At 32.9% G+C, this 19,956-nt stretch overlaps 1 protein-coding gene across 1 annotated transcript in view; it reads right to left on the bottom strand.

Annotated features, from left to right (window-relative positions):
* MYO16 (myosin XVI) overlaps nucleotides 1-19,956 on the bottom strand; it is a 746,727-nt gene that overhangs the window by 400,445 nt on the left and 326,326 nt on the right. The window contains 2 exon segments of the mRNA XM_043997806.1: nucleotides 7,179-7,326; nucleotides 16,351-16,468. Coding sequence (XP_043853741.1) covers nucleotides 7,179-7,326; nucleotides 16,351-16,468 — 266 coding nt within the window.

The raw sequence follows: 19,956 nt of genomic DNA, 5'->3' as shown, positions 1-19,956 counted from the left end.
ATATATATCACAGATAATATATGATAGTCATAAACTATGAGGAACTACACAAACACTTCTAAATTATATTCACCAACCTCACAAAATAATTTCATACCATTAGTAACACTGGGTCTGGACAATCTAGGTAGTTAGGAAAATTGAGTTGCAGAGGAAGTATTTGACCTGTCAATGGCCATGCCAAAGAAGAAAATCTAGAGCTGGGAGATGACATATGCTTTAGTCTAGCTGTTTCTTTTCACAGATGAAGAAATTGATGTTGACATAAGTAAATGATTTGCCCCAAACCACAGAGGTAGTATGGAATAGATCTGAGATTTCAACCCAAGTCATAGGATCAAAAATCATAGATTTAGAGCCAGAAGGGAACTTAGAATACATACAGGACTGATGGAACTCTCTTCAAAATTAAAGCAACCAATTTTCAGTTTCTTATGGATTGTGAGGAATTTTCTGTTGATTTTTGTTCAACCCCCTAATTTTAAAGATGAAATCACTAAGGCCCAGAGAGTACAGTTGACCAATCAAAGGTTCTGATGATTAGGTGGGAGATCCAGGATGGGAATCCAAGGCTTCTGACTAAACAAACAATTTCTTTCCGATATACTACTCTGTTTACCTTGGGGGTTTGGGACTATTAAAGTTTCAACTGGCCAACTAACTATCATGACAGACACACCTAAAAAGTTAGGCGAGATTAAATTCTATAGCAAGAAAGTCAGCTAGGCATGTCTACTACCAGATCTAGGAGACAGAGATAACTCTAGAGGTCAGGACTATTATTCCAAAAGAAAATTCTCCCTGACTCTCAGGAATATTTCCCCCACCACACCCCAAAAGGTAAATTTCCATAGTCAGAGGGTCACCCATCCATCCCACCCACCATCCATCCTCTATAAAGGCTTTGGCCTCCCTCCTGATAGAGGAGAAAGGTGTCTCTGAGTCACCTCTCCTTGAGGCAAAGTCTTTGACTTCCCTCTTGGTCAGTTTCTTTAAGAATCTAAATAAAAGACCATTTTATTTCAATTGAATTACATGTGAAATTTGCAATTCTTTAAAGAGGAATACCTAAGGACTCCCACCACCTATTTCCCTATGGCAGGGGCATGTCTTGAGAAGGTTCCAGCATATTTGGGAGTTAACTTAGACTCCAATTCCACAGCCTGTGCTCTTTATCCTACATTGAAATGTAATGCTATGACTACCTATCTTATATTTATACATCCTTACATCAGGGTTTGACCTAGGTACCTGAATAGCAGTCTGTGATAAAATTTGCAGTGTGCCCAAGGCCACACTGCTAGTGTCAAGTGTCTGAGGACAGATTTCAACTCAGGTCCTCCTGAATCCAAAGCCAGTGCTTGGATTGTGCTACCTGGCTGCCCCCAAATCTGCAAATTTTTTTTTTTTTAGTAATTTGGATTTAGGACAGAACACCAGTGACCTATAACTACCCACAACTCTGCTTCCTAGCAGACTATAATTGAAATATGCCTACTGGCTGTGTTGTAGTAGTCCAACCCTTTTTGGAACTCCAATGTAAATAACTCCAGCAGTTATTAGTAATTAAAGCTCTATAATGTCCCAAACTATCATCATACCATGGGGCAGAAGCCTAACAACATGGATTGTTACCACATAAACCTGGTTCAAGAATTGTCTCTTAATATGATGAAGCATCAAAATATCTTAGAATCAATTTATCATTCTCAATTAAAACAACAAGAACAACTTTGTGAACTAAAACACTTTGTGAATTTCAATTCTTCAGTTTTAAGTTCCATTTACTTCCAAGCATTGCTTAATAACATGTCCACAGTAAATAACTATCTTTTTAAAAAAAATTGCAATATCTCATCTTTAAAAAAATACATTTAGCTGCTGGCACAACTTCAAGTTTAATTGGTTTAAATGTGAAGTATAGAAGTTATATTTTATATAAGAAAGGGAACTACAGCAAAAGACCAGGGAAACAAGAAAATACACTGCCATGAACTAATATTTATGTACTTTAAGATGTACGTTTTATTAATTTACTCTAAAAAACATTGTTCCTATTAAACATAACATTCATGTTGAAAGCACTCTCTGTTAAAGTCCTGCCTCATTATGGCATGGAGGTAATCCTGCATTCTCACAGATTTTGCCAGTGGGACACAAACTCTGGTCAGTTACATCAAGCTGTACAGCCTGGACAAAGCCTGTGTTTGCTCTCCATGGATTGGGCTTACCAATTCATGACAAAAAGATTGATCACATGTCATGAATTGACTCAGATAGATTATTAGGCTGATGAACAGAACATAGAGATACCATGGTGCATTTCCTCATAATTTTCTATATCTATATCTTTATCTACATCTATGTCCATGTCTACATCTATAATCTATATATGTATGCAACACAAATGTGATATGGTATGTACAGGTATGTATTATTGTTATGTGCATGCTGATATACATGTATATATTATGTGCATACATATATTGTATGATGCCATATTGGAGAATAAGACGACATATTCTGAGGAATATTGAAAATTCTCTATATATTTAATATAGAGAAGGTATACATGAAAACACTCATATGTATACATATATGTGTGTATATTTATGTATGTATTCAGAGTTATAGAGGGTTCATGATACATACTGGCAGAAAGAATACTCTATCCAAACAAAACCACAGATCACTGAAGATGTCAAGTATCCAAAACTTGGTACAGAATGAGCTCTCAATAAATTTAAACTCTAGTTGGCTTCTGCTGTGATAGGTATTCTTTTAGGCAGCAATCATGAGTGCAAATAACGAGTGACTCAGAGCTTCCTTTTATCATAACAGAGGGTGAGACTAAGTTCACACAAAGAAAATCAACCTGAAGCTAGATTTTAGCTTATTTTTTTAAAATACGGAAAATTGAAATAATCTATCTTTCACAGCTAATGCTGAAATAAATCCCATTATGAGGGATCATAAGGATATATGAATCATTTCTTTGGAAATCTTCACCTGTTCACCTGTCTCAAAACTAAGGGTTCCTGGACCCCTGGATATATATAAAAGGATATAGTGGAAAACATTCTGGATTTGGAGTTAGAGGACTTGGGCTCAAATTCCCAAAATCCTGTCTGCACCATTTAGAATCTGTATGACCTTAAGCAGACCCATTCCATTGGCCTCAGTTTCCTCCTCTGTAAAGTGAGGTGAGTGGATTAGGTGATCTGTAACATCTCCTCCAGCTCTAAATGTATGATTCTAAGATGGAAATGAGGGAAGAAATAGTTGCATTCTCAGTAATTCCTGATTTCTGGGAATATAACCCAGTTATATCTGTGCATTTCTTAAAAATAAATGAATATATCTCTATCTACACACAAGGTAGAGATTGAAAAATAACCATATAGAAAACTGAAATAGAAATTGAAAACTAAGAGCAGAAATTTCTGAAATGAATTGTATTCATGTGCTCTAGCCTTAACTTTGTGGAGAGGCAGGACACCTAGTGGAAGTCTAAGCTAGATGCAGTAGTACTGATCTGTGCTTAACAATAGGCTGGTCACATGATTGAAGGAGCTGGAAAGAACCTTCTAGATCATCTAATTGTATCTTGGCCTTTAACAGAAGAGGAAACTGAGGGGGACAGATAGGGAAAGTGATTTCCACAAACAGCAATAAAAACTTATTACTCTTTTGTGAATATCAGTCCTATGGTATGAGACTCACAGACCTTTGGAGAATTGTGGGTAATGGGCTAAAGTCTATCACATATTACATGACAATATATACATTTTTCTTAAGTAATATCCAAATGTAGCAGATACTAGTGCAATGTTACAATAAGAAAGGCATATCAGAATAATGAATGCATTTTAAAATCCACAAGGGCAATCTATTGAATACAAATTGATATAAATCATTTCCAGAACAGACTAAAAATGCTAGGTGGTGGTTTTCATTTTTATAAATTTTAAGCAAATATCATCTCTTGAAATGATTTCTCACTTTTGTATAGGTAGAAAAATAATAGAATATATGAGTATTGAGGCTACCAGAAAAGATTTTATTTGCAGATTAGGAAAATTGCTACATTATTGTGGTTTCTGTTCATTTGTCTTTTTAAACTAATACAACCAGATTCATTTAGTAAAGCACATACCTCATAAATACTTGCAAATTCAATGGACAACATATTTGGACAAAATCAATTGTCCCTTCAGTTGTAACAGGAGTAAACATACAGTCATCTACAAATTGTTCAGTTTCCCTTAATAGCTGAGGTATTGAATAGAGAGATCAGTGGAATGAGAGGTTGAATGTTTTAATGTCTAGAATTCATCCAGCTGAGCACAAAACAAATTCAAAAAAGGATCTCATTTTAATATTTGGTTTGTAAACCAAGAAGAGATCTCTGGACAAATTAAAGTCCCAGTACTATATGATTTTGTCAAATCTCATCTTTGCTATCCAGGTAAAAGTTTTAATTATGAATTGAGGATCTCATTCAGCCAAATTGTTTCTGGTAAAACTTTGCTGAGAAAAACATTATTCTCCAAATGTTCATGTAGAAATTACTTCTCAAGCTGAAAATGGGGTATGCAGATCTGCTGAGGGATAATACTTTGTCCTTTTTGAATGTTTGTGAAATTTTCGATGAGATAACAGCTTTGTTCATGGGGACTGAATTATTCAAGATTTTGCTGAGATTTTTCCTGTGGGGACTCTTGGTGAAATATCTCCCACTGTTTCCGTTTTTAAATATGCTTAGTAATTCCAACCAGTGTTGAGAAAGAGAAATAAATGGAATGACCAGAGATAAATAAATTAATAATTGAGTTTCCCCACAGAGAATATGAAAAAAAAAATCTAGCTGAGCCTCAAAATAAATTGGGGCTCATTTGGGGGAGGGGTAGATTTTAATTTAAAATGTTATGCACATCCCTCTATTTGTGTAGAAATAGGGATATTAGTTATACAAAACCCACAAATGTATACTTATTGAATTTCCTTGTTGTTTGCCTAGCATAAAATATTATCATTTCATTCATTCATTCATTCATTCATTCATTCATTCATTCATTCATCCATCCATCCATCCATCCATCCATTCATTCATTCGTTTGTTTGTTTACTTTTGCAGACTACCTAGGGTACCTTTAAGTGCAGTTCTCCTCCCTCCCTGGGGCACACTCTCTGATAGAACTGCTACTTTATCTCTTTTAAAATATAAAATATCTCTCTTAAAGTCTAAAGTATACAACATGCAGTGTTCAACGAACTGTAAATAGGAAGGTAAAACCTTGACTCTGAGCAAATAGGTTTCTTCTATCTATGTAGTATTATGGATAAATTGTAAATTCTAGTTTAAGTAACTTAAGCCTTCTGGAAGTCAGTTTCATAGTACAGTAATACTAAGTAGTTACATTAATTAGCCTTCTAAAGATTTATATGTAGGGGTGAAGGGTGAGACAGATGAACAGGGATGATGAGTATAGAAATTACTAGAAGGAAAACCAGAGAAATTGTATTCCATAGTGGAAATAGCACTAGATTTGGAGTTAGAAGTTCTTGGTCCTAATCTTGTCTCTGGAATTTTTTAGCTATATGGACTTTGGCAAATTAATTTATCTCTCTGGGTCTCAGATTCCTCTTCTGTAAAATAAAATCTCGGACTACATAGTTGCTAAGGTTTCTTCTAATTTTATGAAATGATTAGAAAAATAAATAAAAAAATGAGCATTTATTGAAACATACTATATGCCAGACACTGTGTCAAGTTCTTGGGATACTAAGGAGTTTATATTTTAATGGGGGAGGCAAGATGCACATATATAGAGATTTATAAGATACATACATAGTAAATGAAAAGAAACCTTAGCAGAGAAAGTACTAGAATGGTATAGGTCTACAGGACTTAGCAATACCAGTATAAAGAGGTATAAAAAGAATGGGGAAGCCAGGAGGTACAGTGGGTAGAATGCCTGGCCTGGAGTCAGCAGTTCAAATCTAGCCTCAGACACTAGCTATGCGGCCCTGTGCAAATTATTTTATCGGTTTGCCTCAGTTCCTCATCTGTAAAATAAGCTGGAGAAGGAAATGGCCAAAACTCCAGTATCTTTGCTCAGAAAACTTCAAATGGGGTCCTGGAAAGTCAAACAGACTGAAATACTCAACAACAACAACAAATAGAAGGGATGTTAAACACTTGTTCTTGTCTCCTTTTCTAATCTATTCCCTTATGGAATCCTGAAGAAAGTTATTGTAGCACTTCTATACCAACAGCTGACCTACATTCAGGATGGAAAATCAGCCTCTCAAATTTGAAGCTGATTTAAATTCTAATCAGTTATGGTATTTATATTCACTCTCTCAATTAGTAAGGGATTTTCTTAGAACCCTAGAAGTGGAATGCTCCTTCACCCTCATCTTACCCGACTTTGTTTTATACATAACTAAATTTGTCATGACCCCATTCTCTTCTGCCCTCACATAGAATATAAGGTTTCTGAGGCTAGAGTTAGTAATTTTTTTTTAATCGTTGGATTCCCAGTGCCTACTTAATATGATATCTTTTACATATTACACTAGTGATATATATTTGATGAATGGAATTGAATTCTTCTGCAATAAAGATAAATCATTGCACTGAAGGACTACTGAACATTCGAAATGAATCATTATTAGTTAATAAAAATAATCATGGGGCAGCTAGGTGATGCAGTGGATAGAGCACTGGCCCAGGAGTCAGGAGTACCTGAGTTCAAATCCGGCCTCAGACACTTAACACTTACTAGCTGTGTGACCCTGGGCAAGTCACTTAGCCCCAATTGCCTCACACACAAAAAAATAATAATCAAAGGAAGCACACCCAGACATATCCCCTTAATCTAACTGATCTCTATGATGATGAGAACTTTTTGACTTGTCAGATGTTGATTTCTATTGTTGAGCCTTCCACAATTTTTAAATTTAGAAAAATACAAATGTATATATAGGAGTGAAGTTTGAAGGAACTCAGATTTTAAATTAAAATTACATTTATCTTAAAAATAGTGTGTACCTGTAATTCTTAGCAATTCCCTCTCTATCCTTATAAAACTCAAAGCTAGATGGAAAAATCAAATTTGTAATCAAAATCTGAAAATTGATATTAATCACTTTGAAAAAGTTTAGCCACTTACCTGTGTGCCGACAAGTTAGTAAGGTGAAGACCACATTTTTCTTCTGCAGTCAGCCCATCCATCAACAAGTAGAAAATAAGAAAATTGCTCTGGCTGAGAGGTTGAGAAACAAGCCGGGTCTTCTCCAGCATATAAGTATAAATCCTGGCTGATTGGGAAAAATAGAGACATAGTTAAATGATATTCATTCATCTAATTTTCATGTATGTTATTTATTCTGGTGATTCTTTGTAAGATGGACTCATTCTATTTTCCTATGTTGTCCTTTAAGATAAAATGTAGCCAAAAATTTCAATCTGAGAGGATGTTCCTCCTAAAGCCCGGCCACTGAATGCAGAAATGAGAAATTTTCTTATTTTGTGTATTTTTTTAAGTACTGAAGTGTTCTTCTCATTGAAGAGGGATATGATTTTGGAGGTTATCCAACAAATACCCTGGAAAATAAAACCCTACAAATGAAATGTAAGCTATTATTCTTTTGCCATGCTGAATACTTGAAGAAAAATTTTTTGTAGCAAGTGTAGAAACAGATTGGATTTTATAAGATATCCCAAGGAAAAATAGGTATATAGTTGGAGGATTCCAAGACCTCTATTGAAACCACATAAAGACTGCCTAGCCATGCAAACACATATCCTGATGTAAAGGCAGATAATTAAACAATTGCTCAGTTCCTTCAATAATAATGAAGTATGGAGCTCAAGTACCTAGGTGTTTGACAACAAGAAGAACACCAGACAGTACTGTAAATTGAAATAGCTATTTGTAGGGAATTTAGGGAAACTTTTCTTCTAGGTTGTCCCCCAACACCGTAATTAAAATTGGTATAGGGAGCTCCCATTGGAAAACTCCTTGTATTGATGGAAATCAGCAGGTGCTCTATGGTGTATATTATTAGAGGGGTAGCTGGGGGCACTTAGAGTTCCAGGGATTTGTTTAGTCACACCACCAACATGAACCAAAATTTTCTTGACTCTGCTGCTGGCTCTCTGTTTCACTAAAAAACACTACCTCTGATTTTCTACTGGTTCCTAGTAGTTTTATTCAACATATTCCTAAAGGTAGCCAGCACCGATCACAATAGAGGTAAAACAAAAGGCCAATAAGGACCCATTAATATAAATTACTTTCAATTGAGCAGGTTGGTAAACCAAAATGAGTCATAATCACATAGTGACCTTGTTTCACAATGGTGCAATTATTGAAGAAGTTATAGCCTAAGAATTGCCAAAATGTATGTAAAAAGTCTCTTATATCCTCAAAGATTTTTAGGCGCTAGTTCCTGACATTGTTTATTGCTGTATGTTTACACTTCTGTTGTCAACAATGCCATATATCTCTGACCAAATATCTCTTCAGTTTTTTGTTATTAATGGTCAGCAGTAAAGAGATAACATGCTTAAACTACATAAATATATGTAAATGATAGATGATTTCTGATACATAGCCAGGACTCTACCCACAGTCAATATTTTTATAGGATGACAGTTCTCAGAAAGGCAAATGGCTTTGAATATCCATCACAACTAAACTAAAAACAGGACCCTGCTTAAAAAATTTACTAATTGTCACTTACATTTATAGCCAATAACTCATTTGTTATTTGACCATAAAATGCAGGTGAAGAACAAGTTTCATCTTTAGACTGAATTTGACGTCAGAAGTACTCAGGTCAAGCAAAAAAGTCAAAGTAAGATGAAGCACGTTAAAGAGAGTTCTCATATGAGGAACCTGTAACAGTACCTTTATTTTTCACTGAGCAAGGAGAAAAGGTCCTTGAAAACACAACTCTCGATGTCAACTAACTAGAAGACGATATTCTCTCTCTCTCTCTCTCTCTCTCTCCTTTTGAAATATTCCAGAAAATGACCATTATTTAGCTACCATAATGGTATTACAATTAAATAGTGTGTGTAGAAAAGTAGAGTAGTGTGCTTCAAAAACATCCTTATTCCGTTTTGTAATTGCCATTTTATCTAAAGGGATTTTGAAATAAAATATCAGATCTTAAGTTTTCTTTTCTTTTTGATTTTTGAACAAACCCATTGCTCAATTATTTCCCCTCCATTATAATTTTATTATATTAATAATATTAATTCTTCAGATAAACCAGAATATAAGAGTATAAAAATCTTTTCCTATTAACCTCAGACACATATGCAATGAGGTTCCTTAATTGAGTTATCCCTCCCCCCCTCTTTTCATCAACGAAAGGAACAGAGAGGTGAGAGTGGAGGGCTTAGTGGGGTAGTCCTCATGATTATCACACTTCTACACTCAGGGATACAAATGACACTTCCACATGCTGATTCTATAATATGTGTAAGCTTTATTTAAAGCTGCATTCAAAATTAATCAAACTCCACCCCATAGAGCTACTTCAAAACCTTCCATTTGAATTAGAAAAAAAATGTAATTAGTAATCATCCTTGTTAGCTCATCTCCAGCAGGGAGAAAAATTGCTGAGGATTAACAGCTTTCTGATCAGTAGGGTTTCAAAAACTATCTTAATGGACATTTTACTTTCTCAAAATGTAAAATAAAATAAGCTGCCAGGGGAATGAAGTATTCTTCCAGAAGGAAATATCTTTTTTTTCCCCTATATGACTGAATTGAAATTGTAATAATTGAGGGAAGGTAATTGGTTTCTAAGCTAAAGAGGCACCTGGGATTTTTCAATTCCAAGTGTGTCCATTGACAGGATAAACTTTTTTTTTTTTTTTTGCTAATAACTTGACCTGAAAGACTTTGAATTACAAAAACAAGACTTTCAACATAATTCTTCTTAACTATACTTTTTTATGATGTGACCAACATTATATGTGGTATGAATGGCATTTTGCATAGAAAGATGCCCTACAGGGGATTTTTTTGACTAAGCTTAGATATTTTTTTAGTTTAAACTAAAAAACAGAAAGAAAATGCATCCATCCACCCACCCATCCATCCATCTGTCCATCCAACCATCCATCTGTCCATTTTTTTCCCTAAAATGTACTGTAGTGTTGTCCTTGATAGGTGCAGCACCTCTAGCCCTCTCCAAAATCCATGGTACTACCATGATTTCAACTCCTTACAAAAACATATCTTGGGAATTTCTCCCTCCACATAATATAAAATGATTAAAATTTTGTTAATTGATTAATAGTCACCTAGTTTCTCATTCCTTTTTCTCTAATATTTTCTAATTTTTTTGTCTCATTCATGAATGAGGTAATTTGGTCTATCTGAAACTGCATTGGGTTTGGAATCAGTTGGTTTTCTTATTAAAATGGTTTGACTCAATCATTGGTAAAATCTCAGCACTAATATTCTATGACTCTCATTCTAGTTTTACCTCTATTACTTGGTAACTCTAAACACCTTCAGAAAGTCATATAACTTCCCTAAAACTCACTTTATCCTTAAAATGTGGATAATAAGAACTTTCTTGTGGCTTCTTATCTCAGGATTTTTATAAAGAAAAGTATAGCACCATAATGGTTGCCCCACTTTCTCCTTAGTACATGTATCATCCTTCTATCAGGTATCATCCTTGTTTATTTAGGAGCATCAGAACTTGAAGTGGTCTTGTGATGCTTCTTAAGCATTCCCCAAGTCAATGTGGGCAAAGGTATTATTACAATAGCAATAAAATTTGGTAGCGCTTGTAGGTTAACCTTAGCAAGAATGTTTCCTATGGTAAGGATGTGATTTCACTACATGGGTTAAGCACAGTCTTAGCAAGAAAGCAGTCAGCTCTATTGATTAGCTGTTTTCAATAGAAACAGCCAAGTATCAGTTACATTATAAATAAAACCACTACAATATTTTTACATTCTCCAATATTCAAAAGGATAATCTTGAATCCATATAGTAAATTACTTACTACTTGATAAAACATTATTGTGGCTGAATGACCACAATAGTGAACCCAAAGAGAAGATGTCCTACTAGAAGCTATAAGAAGGGTCAAGTGACTAGTGAGAAATTTGGAGGGTAGAAAAATTTTAAATGATGACTAAAAGACTGCAAAGTTTAAATGTTTTTGTGCATGTTGACAGCACATGCCTTCTTTCAGTCAGCTAGAAACAATTGAGTTCAATACCTGAATAAGAAGAATATTTAATTAAAGTAGAAAGCTGTTTTAGTAACATTTGATAATATTTTAATAACACCCACTTGTGAGCCACTATAGTAACTAATTCTCCCTCCTGCCCAACTAAATTTGCTCTAATTACTTTTTAAAATACATTTTTAATCACTGGGTATTCCTATTTCATCTAGGCTAGTAGTACAGGGGTTACTCACAGGTTTGATTCCACTTCTAATTATAGTCTACTCCAATTCCAACCTAGGCTTAATTGTCCCTCCTCAGGCCACCACTGCTAGAGGCTCACCATATTGATACCAGACTTTGTAGAGAAACCTAATTTATTTATCCCATTGAAGCTCAAAACTCTAAAACTCAAGAGATCTGTCAACCTCAGACTCCTTGGGAGCCTGGATTACTGGGCTAAACCACCATCTTCTACTTACCTCTTGTATTATTTTCATACACAGTATAATGGAAAGAGTGCTAGAAATCAAGGCAAGCTGCATTGGTTCAAACACTAACTCCAACATTTGACTCTCCTCAAATCATTTAAAACCTTTAGACCTTTGTTCCTCATCAATAAAATGAGGTGGCTCCCTTCATGGCCTTTAATGGCCCCTTAGGTCTAAGTCTATGATACAAAGGCAAGTACAAAGCTTAATCAAGGGCATTTTTTTTTTTGCATCATTTGCCCTGGGTGCCAGAATGGCTGATTATAGCTTTGGCTCTATTTAAGATGAGTTACATCCCACCAGATATGTAAATTGGTTTAAACATCAATAAATCAAAACCTGGGTAGGCTATTATTTTCCATATCTGTAACTTCAGATGGAATTTAATTTAAACAAAAAAATAAGGTGAATTTATTTTTTCTTTAAATCATTCAGACAGAAAGATTTCAAAGCTTCTGAATTTGAATCTTGACCTAATAGGAGGGTGATAAAAATTCACTGTATTGTTAAAGAGGGAAAGTAGTAACGTACATGTAGAGAAATTTCTTCTGGTTATTGTACTTATTTAGTTTTCATAAACTTCCTTAATTTCTGTTAGGAACATCCAGACAAAATGGATATGTTTTATTAAAAAAAAACACTCTATTTTAAGGATGTTAAGAAAATATAAAGGTGAAAAGTAAGGTGTTTACTAAGGTTGATAAATCACATAACAATTGAACCTGTGATTTCACTGATATAGAGTACTTCAGATGAAGAAACTTCCTCTACAAATGCAAGTGAGCACCTTCTTTGCAATTGGTTGGCTCTGTCATTGGAAGGTCAAGTGATTTGCCCACAGTCACACAGCTAGTCTGTATTATAATTGGAACTTTGACCCAGGTCTTACTGGTTCAAAGGCCAAGTCTATCTACTATGCCAATTAGGAAAGAGAAAGGAAAACTAGAAGTGACAAAGTACATTAAAGGAAACAGAGCATAGATAATGAGAAAGAAAAAAAATGATAGATAAGAGAAAGCATTGACCATAAAAGATTTTTCATATATATTGACCTCAATATTTTTTGCCAAGAAAACCCAAAATAGGGTCATAAGTCAGACACCACTGAAATACACATACATACATACATACATACATACATACATACATACACATATGTACATACATACACCGACCCTACAAAACATGTTTTGAATATGCTGTTTTGTTGTTGTTATTTTTTATAAACTCTAAGTTTTGGAGGACAATTTTACATATACATTTACATCATTACCTCCAACATGTATTTAATAGTTACATTGAAGAGAAAAAGAGCAAAACAAAAACTTACTTTTATAGGCAGAGAGTTTGAACTGATGCTGTTTGTTATCTGGTCAACAGAATGGTCTCCCTACCTCAAGAAATAGAATTCAAAAACCACTCCATTGATCTTAGAGCTGACAAAAATATTATGATAGCTGTTTAATTTGTTTATTGTTGGTAATAGTTCAAATATTCCACAAAGATTTATTTTAAGTGTCAACTACATGCAAAAGGCAAAGTGCCAAGGGGATACTAAAAGTTTAAAAATCACAAAGTCCTTGCAGTGATCTCCTGCATTCTACTTTGGTAGAAGGGGAGATGATAGATTCCATATTTATATAGCTAAATATCATAACAATTATTATGTTTATTTTTTTAATTAGATAAAGGACTAACATCTTTTTTTCACATCATATCTCCTACCATGTTAATTTGCTACACAGCTATAATTGTATATTCATTTTCATGGCAAATAAAGGCTTTTGAGAGGTAAAAAAGTGCTATTGAGTCATATTACTTGGCAATTTATTGCTAGTTATTAGAGCACATCATGCTAGAATTATAGAATATTAGAATTTTAAAAGTCTATAAAATCATCTAGTTCAAAATCCTCCCCAAACAGGTATTCTTTTTACCTCATCCCAGGAAAGTGATTGCCAAGAATCTGCTTGAACTATTTTAGTAATGGGCTCCATACTGTATTATCTATACACACATATTCACACCTATATCAATAGATATGTCTATATTTTTATATCTATATCTATGAGAGGCAGTGTGCTATAGGAACACTTGATTCCAGTCCTGTTTGATACATACTCTCTGTATGACCTTTAGTCACTGACCTTCTCAGTAGCCCAGATATCTTCAGGATTGTCCATTTCAGAGAAGGTACCAATTCTTACCATGTGGTGCTTGTGATATTCATTTCGTAGATTTGTTTAATGTTTATAACATATTTTTATTATAGATAAAATTTATAGATAAATATTTTAGAGACATTTTCTGTTATAAATATTCTGAATATATATATATATTATATGTGTGTTATATAATTATAATTAACAAAAATAAATTAAGCAGCTATCATAATCCTTTTTGTTAGTTCTAGGATCAATGAAGTGATTTTTTTAATTCTTTAGGTAAGGAGAGAAATTCTGTTGAACAGATAATAAATGACATCATTTAAACCCTTAGCCTATAAAACCAGATTTTATTTACCTCTTTTTCTCTTCAAAATAACTCTATTATATCCATTTTGGAGGTCATGGTATAAATGAACATGTAAAATTGGCCTTCAAAACTTAGTTGTTTGTTTGTTTTTTTTTTAACTGCAGGCAAGTAGCTTTATTCAAAACATGTTTGTAGGGTCACCAAATATATGAATTCTAATAAATATATACATACACCCATATATGCATATGTATTTTCATTTTTATAGATATAGAATTCTTTTCCTGATGAATTTTATTTGGAAAAGAATAGATTATTGATGCTATTCTGAAGGAAAAGGAATCATTTAAGTTTCAATACATTCAAGAAATTAAAAAAGGATCATATCTCTAAAAAGTATTTTCACTTCCCAAAATCTACACCTAGAAGTAGTCAGAAGTGATGTTAGCTAGTATAAAATGGACCTTATGAGGATCAGATGTTCTCAATATTTAATGATATACTTTGATGGAGACTGGAATGGATCCCATAGAAAGTCATTGTTATCCCACCAATAGAAGCCAAATAGACATTAAGAAAATCAGTGAGGATGTTGGTGGTGAATAAGAAAATAAGTTAAAAATAAATTTAGCCCATAAACCTATTTTACTTGAAGAAGAATCATTTTTAAAGAAGGAATCCCATGACTGATCCCTACAATAAAGCATTTAGAAAAGAAGATTATAGAATTTTCTTGAGGAACCAATTTGAAGAGATGCCTAATTTTCAAAATTTTTTTTATCAGTTTCTCAAATGGTTGTTCTTTAAAATATAATGACATTCATAGCATGAATCCACTGATTTACCAGTTCTTTCCTATAGCCACTAGAATTGTAAAAAGCATTCAAATTAGAGTCAGAAAACCCCTTCATATTGAAGGGTTAAGACTCAGTAATTGGACATTTTTAGTAGTCAGTCTTCCAAAATTACATTTTTATGTCTACTAACACATATTTGTAATTATGACATGGTTTATATGCAAATAAATAGCTCAAGTTTCTCTAAATAGGCTTATTTACTAGGTAAATTTCATTTTCTTTATTAAGTTGTATTTATACTATTATATATTTGTTTAGAAAAATCTTGTGGGTATACCAACATTCAAAACAATCATGAGTGTGAATTTTCTTCAGGACTGTATAGAGGAAAAATCATTAGAAATGGGAGAACAAAATTGGAACCAGAGGTGTGACAACATGGGTTAATATGTAACCTCTCTGAGGCTCAGTTTCTTAGTCCATAAGAAAAGGACAATATTTGTGATGTAGAGGCTCTTCACAAGGTTCCTCATAAGAAAACATTTTGTGAATCTTAGCTTATTATGTAAGTGTGAAATAATAATAGTAATAATAATAATGTTGGGCTTTACTGTTTTCTCATTAGAGAATTGGATTGAATTGATTCGCTCAGTTCATTTTGGTGAATACCTTGATTTTATTAAAAATTGTTCTTGGGGCAGCTAGGTGGCACAGTGGATAGAGCACCGGCCCTGGAGTCAGGAGTACCTGAGTTCAAATCCGGCCTCAGACACTTAACACTTACTAGCTATGTGACCCTGGGCAAGTCACTTAACCCCAATTGCCTCACTTAAAAAAAATGTTCTTGAAAAAGGTTTCATTTAAGTTCAGATTTTACGAAATTAGTGTGGTTTCTTTCAATGTGGGTTTTTTAGTTTGGTTGAGTACACATTCCAGATTATCATAAACCTTAATGATCTACTAAGGCAGTTTGAAAAAGCTGTCCCTTAGGTTTCAGTTATTGCAACCCTGGGTTGTAGCAGTGCTTAAAATCCCATGTCTCTGTTACTAGGATCAGTAAGTGAAAATATTTTCTGAATCTTGGTCCCTGTTACAAAAGGCAAGATGTGAAAAGAAACTAATAAGGCTTATTTCAAGCAAGCCAATATTTGAATTGACAGCAGAAGCATAAACAGGACCCTAATTAAGCCATTTGCTAATCTGTTTTCCCTGTAGCTGTCAAATTTGGTCTTTAGCCATGATAAATCTATTAAAATACAACTAAAAAGCTGAGGACCTGTTTTACGCTAATTCTTCATCGTTTCCTTGGCTGTCTCTGCCATCTTGTGGTTCAATAAGGGATCTTTCTATATTTCAAAATCATTTGTACTTACCTCCTGTTAAAGATTTTTTCTTCTCACAGAACTGCAGTTCAAAGTATTTTATATAACAACTAGACAAGTCATTAAGTGTTGTCTTAGCATGTCCAAAAGCTTCTAAAATACAGTTGACCTGTAATATAATAAAATGATTTGTTATGGACTTTGATTTTTAAAATGTAAATGCATGATGGAAACAAGGCACTTTCAGATTTCTTAATGTCTTTTTTTTTTTTTTTAAGGCAATGGGGGTTAAGTGACTTGCCCAGGGTCACACAGCTAGTAAGTGTCAAGTGTCTGAGGCCGGATTTGAACTCCTGAATCCAGGGCCGGTGCTTTAACCACTGCGCCATCTAGCTGCCCCTCTTAATGTCTTTTTGCTTGCAAAGCAAGGATTTGGATGAACTGAATCATCTAAATAATAATAACTCTTTGGAGTTTTGCAAATCCTTTTGTTCACTAGGTGACTTAGAATAGTCACTTAATCTTGAAGGGTGTTTGTACCAAGTAATTGCAAAATGACTGCTTCTCCCACTAAGTGGTTAGAAAAAGACAAACAAAAAAAACAACCAAACAAAACCAGTTTACTAAGAGGCAAACATTAGAAAGTTTTAGTGGCAGAAATAAATTTCATTACCTCACTTCACAAGTAATCTTCAATTGTTGTTTTGTTCTTATCTAGTCATTTACTGTTTAATATTTTAAAGTATTACCATTTTTAACTAATAAAAAAACAGAAGCTAGTATCTTGCCTGTGTGTCAAATTCAGTGTTTCACAGTACTTATTTACTAAAAATAATTAAAAAGAAATATCTAAGGAATTTTTTTCAAATTCTTTTCACTTATTAATCTTTTGCTTTTTATGACCCTGATAGTGTCATATTATATTAACAATTAATAACAGACATATAAAAGAATAGAATAACAAGTAAATATGCAAGGTATAGAGATTACAGTGAACTATAAAACATTATAAAGTAGAAAAGTATGTTGCATTTATTTTGTATATTTTCTGTTTAATATGTATATTAAACATACATATATTCTATTAAATTTTTGTATATGTATATTATGTACCTATCGCATTATTATGGAAGAGAAATATATGTCTATATATTTGTGTGTAAAATATATATGTATACACAGTTATTTTCCACAAATAATATAGAAATATAATTTTCTTCCATATATGTGTTATATATACACATACATATATTCATATATATTTCTCTTCCATAATAATATAATTTCCTTGAGGATTGGGGCATATTTCATTTTTTGCCCCTTATATACAAAGTGCCTGACACATGGAAGATACTTATCATAATTCTCAAATTTAACTTCTTTTTCATTGTTGACTGATTGATAGAAGTTGTAATCAAAAGAACTGGGCTCTAGCCCTGGCTATATCCCTATTTACTGTGCTACTTTGGGCAAATTAATCAATTTCTTAACCTTTGTGAGTTTGGACCCAATGAACATAAACTTTATAGTTTTACTATCCACTATGCTAGAAGCCCTTGGCTCTCTAATACTAATATATTATATTCTTTACCCTAAGGTAATCAGCATCATTCATTTTATTCTTTCCCATTATTTTACCACTGGAGAAATTGAAGTGATTTCACTCACATCAAGATTATATTGAATAGCCTCATCTGAGCTATGATTTCAGCCCAAAAATCTGTTGTGAATTTTAAAAATAAATTTCCTATAACATTATTCATAGTAATTGTGCTGCTTTTTCTTTATCTCTTCCCTTATGTCCCTAATGAGCATATAACTTCCTATCAGGAGGAGATCATCCAGTAATCCTCCACAAAAAACTTCTCTGTTTCTCAAAAGTTCTCAATATTAGAACTCATCTTCTCTAGAAAGAAGCAGCTTCTCATTTTGGCTAATCACTTTCCCTAGACCCTCCAATTTGTTCCCAAATCCTACAGAATTTTGTCCTACTAGCCATTCCCTATGCCAATTCATTTTCAATTGCTCCCTCCCATGTGTCAACAAGTGTTTTAGAATTCCTTAAATTAAAATAAAAAAATCTTCCTTCAGGTAGCAGGGAAAAATTTTTTGTAGCAATATTCTCAAATAAATAATTTCCTTTATATGTAAAAAACATATTAAACTGTATAAGAATCATAGCCATTCTCCCAATGATATATTTTCAAAGAATATGAACAGAAAATTCTCCAAGAAATTCTAATTATATGTAGTAATATTTTCAAATGTTCGAAATCACTAATAATAATTAATTCAATTTTGTTTTGTTTTTATTTTTATAATCTCTTCTTTGATTTTGAGAGTTTCTATCTTCATTTTTCCTTTAAAAAATGATGTTATTTCTATTAATTTAGTTGCCTATCCCAGTCATTGATCTGTTCTTTTTCTTCTTTTGTTAATAAAAAATATATATAAATTTCCTGCTAAGGACTGATTTAGATATATTATATTATTTTTGGAATGTTTTCTCTTTGATGTAATTATCTTTAAAGGAATTGTTCATTTTTCTATGATGTGTTTGTTGATTCAACAACTCCTTCAGGTGGTCTCCAGTTTATTTTAATTTCTTTTCAATTTATTTAATATAAATTATTTATTTCATATTATTTTATTACATTGTAATCAATAAAGGATGAGTATAATATTTCAGCCTTTCTGGGTTTTTATGAGGTTTTTAATGTCATAAGAAATGGTTATAAACAACTAAAATTTGTATATCCCTTTCTAGTTCCATTCAATAATTTCCAGATAGTCTATCATAACTGATTTTTCTAAAAGTCTGTTCAGGTCCACAAATTCAGTTTGTTATTTTTCATTCATCTAGGGCTGATAGATAAATAGATGTTTACCACTATTATAATTTTATTGTCTATGTCTCCTTTTATTTTAATTTCATTTTAAGTATCGAGAAGCTATTTCATTGGATCCATATATGTGGAATTTTCAAATCAATTAATTGTTTTTATTACATTTCAGCAAAGCTTACTTTCACTTTTAATCTCATTAAATTAAGTCTGTCTTTGCTGTTGCATGGTCTGAAATAGATTTCAGTTAATTGAAAAAATAGATGGAAGAATGCTACATATGTGGAATATTACATGTACTTTCAAATGAGATCTCTGTAATATGAATTTTACTTAATTGTTTTGTTTTGTTATGAGATATCTTATGAAATGGGAGTAACTTATAAATGTGGAGAATGTAAAAAACCAATATTTTAAAATATTTTAAAAATTAAAAATAAAATTTCAGATGAAAACAAGGCTGAAGGTCTAATTCACAAAAATTTGGTAAAGTTGATGAAAAAGGGAAATGACTAATGTTTGCAAAGCTGTGGGGAAAGAGGCACATTAATGAACTATAGTTGGTAATTGCATTAATTATTTAGGCAATGATCAGATACATTATACCATATATTAATGTAATAGAATACTATTGTGCAGCAAAAAATATGATGGAAGACTTTTTTTGAGAATATGTTAAGATTTGTATGCATTTATACAGTAAAGTGAGTAGAACCACAAGAAAATGTTGTACAATTACAATAGTCTTCTAAAGGTGAAAAGACAAGAATTCTCATCATCAGAATGGATGAATTGTCATTCCAAAAGACAAATG

The sequence above is a fragment of the Dromiciops gliroides genome, chromosome 3 (assembly GCF_019393635.1).
Source record: "Dromiciops gliroides isolate mDroGli1 chromosome 3, mDroGli1.pri, whole genome shotgun sequence".
NCBI lineage: Eukaryota > Metazoa > Chordata > Mammalia > Microbiotheria > Microbiotheriidae > Dromiciops > Dromiciops gliroides.
Note: the sequence above shows the minus strand (reverse complement) of the source record. Positions and strands in the feature narration are given on the sequence as shown.